General features: G+C 42.8%; 1 protein-coding gene across 4 annotated transcripts in view; it reads right to left on the bottom strand.

The window, feature by feature from the left end:
- The window catches only part of NGEF (neuronal guanine nucleotide exchange factor), a 47,597-nt gene that overhangs the window by 11,285 nt on the left and 24,280 nt on the right, over positions 1–12,032 (bottom strand). For all 4 annotated transcript variants that reach the window (XM_059479500.1, XM_059479501.1, XM_059479503.1 and 1 more), the window contains 5 exons: positions 7,504–7,778; positions 3,235–3,395; positions 2,942–3,094; positions 827–956; positions 10–84 (listed from right to left, as the gene is read on the bottom strand). In XM_059479500.1, the coding sequence (XP_059335483.1) occupies positions 10–84; positions 827–956; positions 2,942–3,094; positions 3,235–3,395; positions 7,504–7,778 (794 nt within the window). The remainder of the gene's footprint in view (positions 1–9; positions 85–826; positions 957–2,941; positions 3,095–3,234; positions 3,396–7,503; positions 7,779–12,032) is intronic.

Here is a 12,032-nt window from a genome sequence, read left to right as displayed (position 1 = left end):
CAAACTTACTGTTTCCAGTTCTTTATGTGCATCCAGGGCAGTGGATTCCCTGTCAGATTTCTCCTCCACTTTCTTCAAAATATTCTGCAGGGGAGAAAAGGCTGTGTGAATGCTGATCCCAGTGTGAGAGCACAGAAAGGTAAAGTTTGCTAGCCTACAAATTACTTCTGGCCATCAGCCTAATTACAGCAAAGGTGACACAGTACAATGACTCTCACCTCTTAGTTCCCCTTTCTCGTTAAAACCTCTTCCCATCTGACCTTATATCTAAGAGAAATAAAACAGGTAGGTTCTTATTTTATAAAAATAAATTAATAAATAACTAGACCTAGCACTAATAGACAGTGTTATTGGTAATCCCAGTGGGATAAGACCATTTGGGACTGAGCTGTTTCCTCATCCCTAGAAGCATATGCTCAAGCAGTGTTTAGATAAGGTGGCAAAGCACTGGCTGACTGGTCCAAGCCATCGTGGTGTAGCATCCCTGTGTCATCCAGCTGCTCTGCATGTGTGTGTCACCATCCTAACCATCAGGCAGCTGGATTAATGGACTGCTGCTACCCCTTCTGGCAGCTTGACAAAGCTCCTCCTCAACTCTCACCCAGTAAAAGCTATATGGCAAATTCAACACTAATTCAGGGATGGACTCTGAGGGGACTGAAATCCTTTTCCCATAGTTGTGGTGAATGTCTGACTCTGTGGAAAGGCTTCAGCCAGTTCTAGGGTCACTGTGGCTGTATCTAAGCCCCATTCACAGCTGCTGGAAAGGAAAATTCCAGGAGTGATACAGAAGTCCTTTGTGAGAGAGAGAAGGGCAAAACTCTACCTGCACCAGCAGCTTGAGTCGAGTGATTCTTTGAAATGGCAGAATCAGGAAGGAAGAAAAGGACAAGCCTTTGCACTTGGGATCCAGCTCCAGCTGTGAGATCACTTCCCGAAAGGCTGGTTTGTCCTGGCTGAGAGGAGAGATAGAGAAGCTGAGAACTTTGAGTGCTACCCTCCATGGGACTCTGGCATATGGCTGGTGACCCAAAAGCAGCTTGGTCCCAGAGACAGCATCTGCCTGGTCTCTCCCAACAGGAGAGAAGAGGGAAGGAGGGGACTGAATGCCTTTGGGTGTATTTTAGTTTAAATCTAAAACTATAAATAGTGTTGGGGGAGGGAAAAAATAGACTTCTAATGTACAAGCCACAGCAGTGCTCACATGTGTTCATATCTAGCTCAGCAGCATACACAGCGTGTGTAGGTGTATGTGAATGGGGTATGTGTCCAAGTAAATGAGTCAGAGGCATAATTATATATTTTTACACAGTTGGAACTCTGTGATAAGGTGAAATTCACACAGTCATAAGAACAAGACAAGCCACAAAGTAGCTCAAGCTTGAATATTCCTTGCTGCTTAGCTAGAGGATGGAAATCATAATCTGGCCTGAGAAGGGCAGAGGCCATGGCTGGGCCTTCCCTGATGATGTTTGCAGGACATGAGGGCAGAGCTGGGCCACAGACACAGCTGTGCAGAGCAGAGTGGTCCCAGCTGCCACAGGCAGACAAAGCTTCCTGGCAGCCATGGACTGAGTGAACCTGAGCAAGGCTTGTGCTGCTGGAGTCGTGGCTAGTTTTGGAAACAGCATGGATGCAAAGAGGTTGGTAACTGTGCAAAACCTGTCTGTACTGGGTGTTCCTCACAACATGTGAAAGAAGCCATTGGCAGAGTTCCTCCTTGCTGCAGCAGGTACCTGTCTGGCAGGGTGACTCACGGCAGAATGGAACTGCATGTGCCTGAGGAACAGTGAAATGGGGGAAACTGTGACACACCTCAGGCTTTGAGTTCAGCCAAGTGTTGCAAAATTCCTGTGATAGCTGGGAGCCTGGGGAAGGGAGTCAGTTCTTTTCAACACGCTTTATGTATTCCTGCAGACAAAAATGCTGCCCTCTGAATTCACATTTAGGAATATCTCATCTCCAACAGGTCCCTTTCAAGCTCAAGTAACCCAGCCTATTGCTGCTTTGCTTCTAAGTGTTTAGATAATGACTGCAGGCAAATTCTTTCTGCAGCTGTATTGCTCACCTCTGACTGAAGGAAACCCTGTGGTACCCTCTTTTTGGAGAGAACAGCAGGCCAAGCTCAATAAAGGCCCCTTAAAATATTTTCCCCTCAAAAGTTAGAGAGCAGAGAAATGAAAGGACTAAACATTGTTACTCTTGCCTGAACCAGCAGATGCTATAGAAGAAAATACATTGCAGCATGTGCAATGGGCTGTCCTGAAAGAATCCAGGACATTGTAACTAGAGAAAAATTGATTCTTCTCCTCTCAAAGACAAGCTTGTAGGGCATTCGTTGTTTTGAGCTTGTATCAGAGAATTCCTACTGGACCAAAAGACTGGCTACACTTGAAAAATACTACAAAAATATGTTGGATTATATCCTCAGGCCTAGATCTGTGTATAACAGTAGAATGCGAAGAAAATAGCTTTTTAATTTTTTTTTTCTTCTTTTAAAAAAATCCTGTTGTTCTGAAAAAGAATAGTTATGAAATTGGGAAAAATCTAATGCCTTGCTGAGAAGGTTGGGAAAAGCAGTGGCTGTTGCTCTCATCAGAGATTTGTATTATGTTCTTGGCCTTTCATCTCTTGCCTCTACTTGCAGGTTAAAAATATGTGCATTACACAAGCATGTACATGGCCCTGCATGCACCATAAATATTTCCTGCAGTTGAGAAATGCTGGCTTTGAGTTTACTTGCCATGTTACCTGCATCAACTAATCCTTACTATAAAGCCTTTAATTGTGTTTTCTTTTTACAGAATGCAGTGAGAAATCATGAAGAGGGAAACCCCATTTCTGTGCTATCTAGCCCTTTCTCATAAATACCAAAATTACAGCTAAATCTGTAGCTTGTGCAATTTTACAAAATAGTGCAGCAACAAGCGCTAGAACTCACAGGAGCTGCTTGTAGGTTCTCTCCTGGTAGGTCTGGTTGGAGACATAGGTGATGTACACAGAGAAGTGATTAACTGTGTGCTGGTAGACAATATCACACACGTCTGAGATCACAATGTTCTCCTCCACTCGCTGCTCAAGGTCCAACAGGAAGCTAAATGAGAAAGTCAGCACCCATATTAATTGTGACCTATCTGTCCCAGGCAATTCCCAGGAGAAGTCAGCTCCTCCATCCCTCTCCAACTGCAGTTACCTAAAGCTGCTGCTTTCAGTGCCACTCAGCAGCCAACTTACCGCTCGCTGACAGCCATGACATCCAGCACGTTGGAGAACAGGATGTGTGCCTCAGACTGGTGTAAGATCTTTTTCAGACGTTCATTCTCCATGAAGTGAGACACCAGCAGATTCAGACTCTTGTAATATGATGCTTCTGAAGTAACCAACTCAAACATGGCCTGGGGGAGAATCCCAAAGAAGGAAGTCAGCAGGTACCTTCTACTTCTACAGAGCATTTCACTGGGCATTAATGAGGACATCTGTGCTGCACAGCCACGGACCTTGCACCCACCCTGCAGGCCCAGGCTGCAGGGAGAGGTCAGCCCACAATGCATTTGCCACATGTTTTGTGAGGAGACCGTGAGTTAGTTTAGGAAGTCTTCCTGCCACAACCATCAGCCCTGACCTAGAGGAAACACAGCTGTTACTGTCCAAGTGAGACCCCCTGGTCAGCCCTGGCCATACACTTTTCTGCCCCAATTCACAACAGAACAGGACAAGATACAGTAGTGCCTAACTACTATCAGAAATCATAAATAATCTCCAAATTTCAACCTTTGCTTATCCTGTTAGAAGAGAAAACCCTGGAGCAAAGCCTGGTTTCCTCAGGCCAAGGATGTGGTCTGTGGAAGCAGAATGGCAAATTGATGGTTTCGTTCAGAGATAAAAATCAGTTTAATGAGATGCAGATATAAAGTCTTCTACCTACTGCAAGTGCTGCAGGGACATTCCATTATTACCACTCAGAGATCCCTTACTCTCTGGGGGAGTGTATGTTGTCTCTGTTCAGAGGTAGATACAAAAGGTGTTTATTTACACAACTACTGTATCCATTAGTTGAAGTAAGATTAACTGAAGACTTTCACAGAGGTTCAACACAGTGCTGTTAAATCCTTCAGGCATCTCTTGATAAAGGGGTGCCTTGGGTTCCTTGTCCTGGGGCCCATGGCCCACACTGCCATTACTAAGAGAGGCAGTTGGTGGTTCAGTGAAAGTTTTGCTCCCTTGAATCTAAAGCTGCTTCAATGCTCCCCTTGTTCCCACAGCTCCTCTGTTGCACCCTGCTGAGGGTGGAGCTGGCCAGGCAGAGCAGGTGTCAGAGCTCAGGGACTGGTTCTCAGTGGCTGCTGGGGCACAGCTAAAGTTGAGGAGGTCATATGGAGCCACAGGTACATGCAGTGGTTTTTGTGATGTGTACATAGAGAAATATGCTCTAAATTAGCTGGGGGTCTGTCTTGTGGCTTGCTTGTTGTCTGTTTTTTCTCTTTAAAGAAATTATTTGGATTTTTTCACTGATCAGTTTTTGGCCTTTTCCTGGAAATATCACTGTGCATCACATAAGAACTCGAGGTAGAGACCTGGGTTGTGTCCCTGACACTGTGCTGCACTCCAAGATCTGGGTGAATGGGTTCAGAAGGAGAGACTGTTACTCAACCCAGAGCTGCTAAAACAGCAGTTAGTCAAAGTGACATTTCAGCCCTTTGCAGGGGTGGCAGCCTAGGAAATGTTCCCAGTGGGTACCTAAGTCCAACAAGTGGCTTCCTGCACCAGAGGAGGAGATTGTGCCTGCACAGCCCCCAGAAGGGAGACAGAGCAAAGGGTGTCTATAAAGATGAACTTAGTGACTATGGAACAGACAGTGTTTAAGAAATAAGAGAACACTGGATTTTTTCAAGGCCAGATTCCTAATGAGAAAAGTGCAGGACTATCTGCTCATCTTTTCCCAGAAGCTTTACCCAGGCACTGGGTGAACCTGTGAGAGAACCTCTCTCTTTCTGCATGACCGGCTTAGTCCTAAATGTAACTTTTACAGGTTTACCTATATCTTTTTATTGATAAATGAGAGAGGTGGAAATAGGCAAAGATGTACAGGATGTGTTAGGATAGCCTATCCCTTCCAGGTATCCTGGAGATTGACACCTCCAATCATTTTGCACTGCAGCTTTCCAGAGACTCCAAGTCAGGATTTTTTTCTGCCAAGTCTGACTGCAGAATCTGTGTTTGCTGTAGTGGAGGGTGCCACACCTGCAAGGGCAGGTCCAGAATGCAGGCTATACTAAAGAAATAATGAAATCCATAGTGATAATATCTGTCCTGTTTGTTCCAATGGGGACAATTAAAAAAATCACTTTCCATGATACTTTTCAAGCATCCACTGCTCTTCCACTCAACTTTCTTGTTTTGATGCTTGAAAACAATTTTTTTTAAAAAAATCTTGCATTGATAAGCTGCTCAGTAATTTCCATCATTGCCACTAATGAATACCAGATTTCTCTTCCTGTTGTAGTCTCTTTCACTTTGAAGATTATTTCAGATAACCAACTTTTTCTCTGACTGTTTAAGCCCTGCTCTGTGACAGCTCTGGTGGTGTTCCCTTCCTCAGCTCTGATGCAGGGTGTTCAACTTTCTTTCCATTTGTGTACCAGTATTTCTCCCTGTGATCAAAATAATGCTTTTGTTCCACCTTTCCTGGCTGAAGACATGCAAGCTTTTCTAGTCCCTGTGTTTACTACAGCTTTGAAGATAAAATGGGTCAGAAAATACAGTTTTGTCCTTAAGATATTTACTCCAGAATTTCTGCTGTCCTGTACTTCAGGAAAACTTCTCCAATTCTCCTTTATGAAGCTGAACATTTTACATTTACTAAATTAAGCCCTCATGTACAGTTCACTCTCACAGTTCACAGCCAACATGAATAGAGTTCCAGAACTACAGGAGCAAGTAGTGCTTGCTTACAGCAAGGCTGAATTCAATATAATCTCTTCAATACCTTCAGTGATTTCCCTAGCCCTCCTTGTTTTCTGACCTTGGTTCTCCTCACAAAGCAACTTCTCCACTCTATCTGTTCAATGTTCAGCCAATTTCACAGCTTTCTGGCTTGGAGCAATTTTATAATCTCTTAGTGTGCTAATCCCAGGACAAGCAGGAAGAAAATTTCAGGTCTGATAAACTAACAAGGCACAGCACTTCTTTATGACAGCACTGTCCCATTCTCCAACTGCTTTATTTCTCTGGTTATTTTAACAGAAAGAAGACAATTGAGCACACTTAATATGGAGGTTTAGCAGCACCAAGATTTTTTTTCCCAAAACCACATACAGGTAACAAATGTAACTTAACAGAAATGACAAGTTTTGAAATCTATAGTGCACGCTTTTAAGCAAAATATTTCTCCATAAAAATTCTTCATTTTGAAGCAAAAATAAAAATAAAAGCCTGTAATTTTTCAGATGCCAGATTGTGTTTGTCATGCTGGCACTTGGAAGTACCGTGTTTTGCTAGGTAAACAGAGCAAATCCAAATAACCAGTGCAGAAGAAGAACATGGAGAAAAAACAAATTATTTCATTCACCTTCAGCCCTAACCCTGATACACTAACAGCCTGTGCTTGCTACCCCAAACTACTGTATATAAACACCAGTCTGCTCCACTAAGGGTATGAATAACACAGCCCTTGGCGTGCACAAGATGAACTTTCCAGCATGACAGTCAAGTTCCAGCCCTAGCCAGGACTGTCACTGTGTGCACAAGGTTCTCCTCAGCATGGATTATGGAAGTCTAACTGAACTCAGGAGGGACTGGTGCAGGAGTACAGCTGGACTTGTGGGATAGAGCCTTGTACCACAACGCAAACCACACATTAACAGGGTTTGCCCTCTACACTGCTGGCTATAAATGCAGTGCTATGCAGTGACAAAGAACACTCACACTCCCCATGATACCCAAAATAGCAACCAGTTGTAAATTGTGGTGCAACTGATGTTGTCATCACTTGTGACAGCTACCCCCACCTACTCCTTTCAGTACAGTCCTGTAAGTCACAGCACATGGCTCTAAAATAGTGATGTCACTGCATTGCATAGCTAAATGCAAATATACCTGTCATTATTTTTTACTGTTTGCAATAGACTCCAAGTAGCAACAATTAAATATAAGGATGTTTATCAATCTCTATCTCTTCTATTTCTACTATGTCAGATATTCAAAGCCTTACAGTTAATGGTTGAATTCTTCTAAGATTTCTGGTGGAAAGTTATGTGTCCTGATAGTTAATTTGGAAAAGGATTAATGTGCACTGGAACCGATGGCTCTTTTGTAAAAACCTCCTAATATCTCTCTTCTTTTGTAAGTTGCTCCTAACACCGAATCAGAAAAGGGAAAAGAAGTTCCTTTTGCTACAGAAACATCCAGCAGCAGTAGCATACAGAAAAATGTCTGCAGTTTCACAATAAACAATGAGTGGTTAAACAACATGATTAAGAAATATTCTTAATATTCCTTCATTACCTCCTGCAGTTTGATCTCATCTGGTTGGAGGATGCTGAGGACACCACTGTTCTGGACCTCAGGAAGATCCTGCCATAAGTTGAACCTGGAGTTGGAATTTCTCAGCAAATTGATTTGTGGTGGAGCTTTGTTTTCAGTTGTACTTGTGGACTCTGCTTCAGATGGGGTTTCCTCACTGGGTGAAGTCTCCTCAGGGTCTGTCTGTGAATCTTGCAATCGCCTGGTTTCAATCTCCTCGCGCGTAGATTTATCTCGGTATTCCTGGTACAAGAGCCCTAGGAAGGAACACAGCAGGTCTGAGAGGCTGTGACTGAACGAGATTGTGGGAAAGGACAGTTGCTTTGCTTTAGTTCACCTCAGCAGAGGTGAGAGATGTGCCTTCCATGCAGAGTGAAAAGCCTGTTATGGTATTCCGACTTCAGCCAGAAGTGGAAGCTACAAATGGAAGGGCATTTCTAAATCTAAAATGTAAAAAATCTGCTCTCACAAAACATTTAGTAACACAGGCAGATGAATCCATCATCACTCAGAAGACATAAAAGAACTGACTTGTCAGGCTTTTAAATGTCTTTTAAACCTTGATTTTCTCTGTTATATTACTATGTTACAAGTTATATAGGTTGATGTCTATGTTTAAGTGTGTGTCTGGAAAAGTCATACTGCATACATTGAAATGACTTTAAAAGGAGCACTTTAATGGCCACAAAAATCCTCAATGAGGAAACACTGAGCTGCTGTTACTGGCATTGGACAGGTGAAGCTTTGGGACAACTAGCTACAGTTACTACAACTAGCTACAGGTTTGTTTTGGTATGGACTTCATGGTTAGCCTTGGACATGTTGCTTAATATCCTGCTGTTTTCCTTCTTAGTTTCTATGATGTTTGAAGATGCAAAATTAATATCTAAAAGGTACCAATTTGCTACAGGACTAAGGAACAGACTCTGAGTTCACACTATGGGGCAGCACATCAATGACACCAGGTGTCTTCCAAGTTTCAATTACTAACTTTGGGAGAAGATGAAATTGCACTGGATTTGCCTCCACTGTGGTATCAACTGACAGCATGGAAAAGGTAGGAATCCTGAAGTTCAATCTTTAGAACATCCTTTGTCTCTCTGAGGGCTTTCAAACTGTCCCATTTTTCTTTCTGAACCATCTGTAGGACCCAGAATTTTAATTGCTTGAATATAAAATGTAATTTAGAAGACATGTAAAGGCAGGAGAGCATGAGCACACTGAGTCACTTTCCTCCCTTAATGAAATTGAAGAAGCACAATTTATATTATCTCCCTTGGTTTATACTTGAATAGCAGTGTAACATGAATGAATAAAGAGAAAAGCCTTTGATGTTAAAAAAACCATGCTAAATAATTAATTTTGTCGGAACCATTAGGGGTTAAAATTTATCTGGTCATATGTATTCATGATATTTGATCTGACATTCTGTGTGCAATAAAGTGAGAGACAATGGGATTAAAAGTTTGTCTAAGGTGGGCAGAAATATAGATGTCGCCGCCTATATAATCTCTGGACCAGTTTCAATGAGGCTCTGTACCAGTCAGTGCTAAAACTATATGGCAAATATGCTGGGGAAAGGTCCAGGAATAAGCACAGGATTACTGCAGTCTGCGAGTGTGTCCTGCTATCTGTTCTTCCTGGAAAGATGTTCGACACCAGATTAAAATAGCAGTAAGGGTAGCTGTGCCTAGGAAACCATAGAGTCTTCTGTTAGCTTCCTACACAGTGCTGAGCAGAGGAGACTTCCCCTGAAGTTTTGCATGCTGCTGCCACTTATGTAATTTCTCTCTGCGTCAACTAGGTTTAGCTGGCTTTCCTAAGCATTTCAGGCTGTTTTTCACCATCAGGGAGGGTGCTGAGGCTGTAGCAGGGTGGAAGTGCTCCTTCAGTACGTAGCAGAGAGACTGCTAAATTGGAGCTGCTTTTGGTGGCACTGATCCGTATGGCCAGCCTGTGCTCGAGGGCTCTGGGTTCTTTTTGCCCCATACAGAGCGGGACAAGCTGGGAAGCAACATCCTGCAGCAGCGTGGGCAGTGCTTGACTCAAGGGAAAACACACTGGGAAACTGAAGCATAATCTATTTTACTCAAATTGGAGATAATTATACTTGTAGTGTTTGACTGCAGGTATACAGCCATGTTGTGCTGCTGGCTCTGCCTTGCAAGTCAGAGGATGCTTTGTGTAAGGGGGATTTAGCGTCCCTCATGCAAATCTGAAGAGCAGCCCTTTTTAAAAGATCCTCAAGACTATTTTTCTCTTGCCTTTAAGGAAATAAGACCCAGATAATGAAAGTTGGTTTTGTTTCCAGGTTCTCTGACTGACCAGGTAAGAGCTATGGAGCTGTCAGTGGCAGGCAAAGCAAATACAGGCATGGAAAGATCTCACTGATGGAAAGCATCCACCATCAGAATTCAATTGGAATAGACAGCAAGAGAGACTGGTTGAAGCTCTACCAACTCTAAGAGAGCAATATGAGGAGAAAGCAGAAAGGTGGTACAGAGGAAAGATAAAAGACAGGTAGATGTGTAGGCAGAAGGGTAGGAAGAAATAAGGAGGGTGCGCTAGCAAGGATAAAAGATATCCCTGTTGTCTTGGTCCTAAGGGTCTACTCATATGTTGGCAAAGAGGTTACAATGGGTAGAAAAATTACGTAGATAAGAGGGAGAGAATCTATGCCAAGGTCTTGTCCAGATGGAACAAGAGATGATCACAGCACAGGAGGGGTAACAGATGCAAGGTCAAGGTACAAGGTTTTGACATGTTGAAAGGAGACAATACATGTAGGAACTTACAGAATGTGTATAAAAAAAGCTGAGATCAATAGCTGAATGTGACTCATGATATAATTATTTAGTAAATGTTTACATTTAGTAAGGAAGCAAGTACAAAATGTCAGAGACCTGCATAAGCTCCCTCCATTACTTAATGTCCCAGCTGTCCCTACTGTGACCTGGCTAACAGTTAACCCTGTGGTCAGAGCATGAGTTTGGTGTTATCTGTTGGCTTAAGTGTTTAAGACTGATCTTCATAAGGCATGTTTACATAATTTTTATAGTACGTAACAGACATTTCCTTTTTTGTTTATTCCATTTAATTTTGCTGTCACAGTCTCCCTTCCCAGCTCTCTTAAAAGCTGGGAAGGGAATTGAAAAACTAGTTACTAATTGTGGAAATCCTTGCCTTAGAGAGTTAGCAGTGCTCTTAAAGTAAACGTTATTGCATTGAAAGCTATGTAAAATCCCAGGAGGCCCAGAGAGGTTTTCTCTGAAATTCTCTGCTCCAGTTTCAGGCAAAGAGTCCACTAATGTCTCAGGAGGGAGGGAAGGAATGAGTGAGCTCCAGCCATTTGATGCTACATCTCTGGTGGGGTAAAGATAACACCTTAGATTGTCAAAACCCAGTCTCCTCCATAAAGGTGCAACACACTTGCAGTTACACTGATGTGTGCAGAGTTTTGCACAGCTTCCCTCTGATACACAGCACATAAAAATATATATGAAAATAGCAACTGGGTTGCTCTGAACTCCTGCTAGTTTTAGTATTTTTATCTCACCTCTGAGGTGCACAGTCCCAGTAAACTGACAGTGTTTTGACACAGCTCCCTTGGTAGGTTAGTATCTACACAGCCAAAACCAGGTAACAGATCTGGCAACACTCACACAAATTGTTCACCACTTTCCTCCAGGAGGCCTCAAACTCAGCTGGTTTGTCTGACAGATGCTGGCAGGCTGCTGGTTTCACACCAGCCTCCTTCTCCAGCATTGTGCCAGAGGCATCAGGTGTACCAAGAATCAGCCTTGCATGCCACAGCCTGACACCAAACAGCAGAGACAGCCTAAGAAGCCTTCTCATTTCTGCCAGGGAGGCTTGCCATGCTGCTTGTGAGTTATATGTTCCATTTTCCCATGCTAAGTGCTGCATTCCTACCCTCTAGATTCAAGTATGTTGATTCTATTTCCTGAAACTGAGCAGGAGTGTTTAAAAACAAAGCTTCTATATTCCCACCATAAAACCTGCCTCAGGATGGGATTTAGCTTTGCTGTTGATGAAATTCCTCTGAGGAACGTCACAATTCTGATGTGGGAAAGCAAGAAACAAGCTGTGGAGGTTCTCTCCCCATCCCACAAAAGATAAAGATAAAAAAGAAAAGAAAATACCATAAGAGCAAATGCTTAACAGTCCTCTCCTCCATAGTCACCCAGATAACCTCAACTTTGCCTTTTTAGAGACCACAAAGGACAAAATAACTTATTATTGTGTTCAAAGTGCTATGCCAGTGGCTGTTACACTGAATAGATGCAGAACCTGGTGCATGCAATTAATGTCCAACGGGATGAGTGAAAAAAATACTTTAGTCTTATGCCTTCTGGAGTACGCAAAATAATATTTTAGTAGAAAGCTTGGGGTAGCCTTAATGATTAATTGTTTCGAAATGACAAGAATAATCATTATTTATGAACAAGGTTAGGCTGTTCTGCGATAGCATTAATCCACTGCCGGAAAACGTG

Source organism: Ammospiza nelsoni, chromosome 10 (assembly GCF_027579445.1).
Source record: "Ammospiza nelsoni isolate bAmmNel1 chromosome 10, bAmmNel1.pri, whole genome shotgun sequence".
NCBI classification, from domain to species: domain Eukaryota; kingdom Metazoa; phylum Chordata; class Aves; order Passeriformes; family Passerellidae; genus Ammospiza; species Ammospiza nelsoni.
The sequence above is the reverse complement of the archived record's forward strand: the minus strand, read 5'-3'. Positions and strand labels throughout refer to the sequence as shown.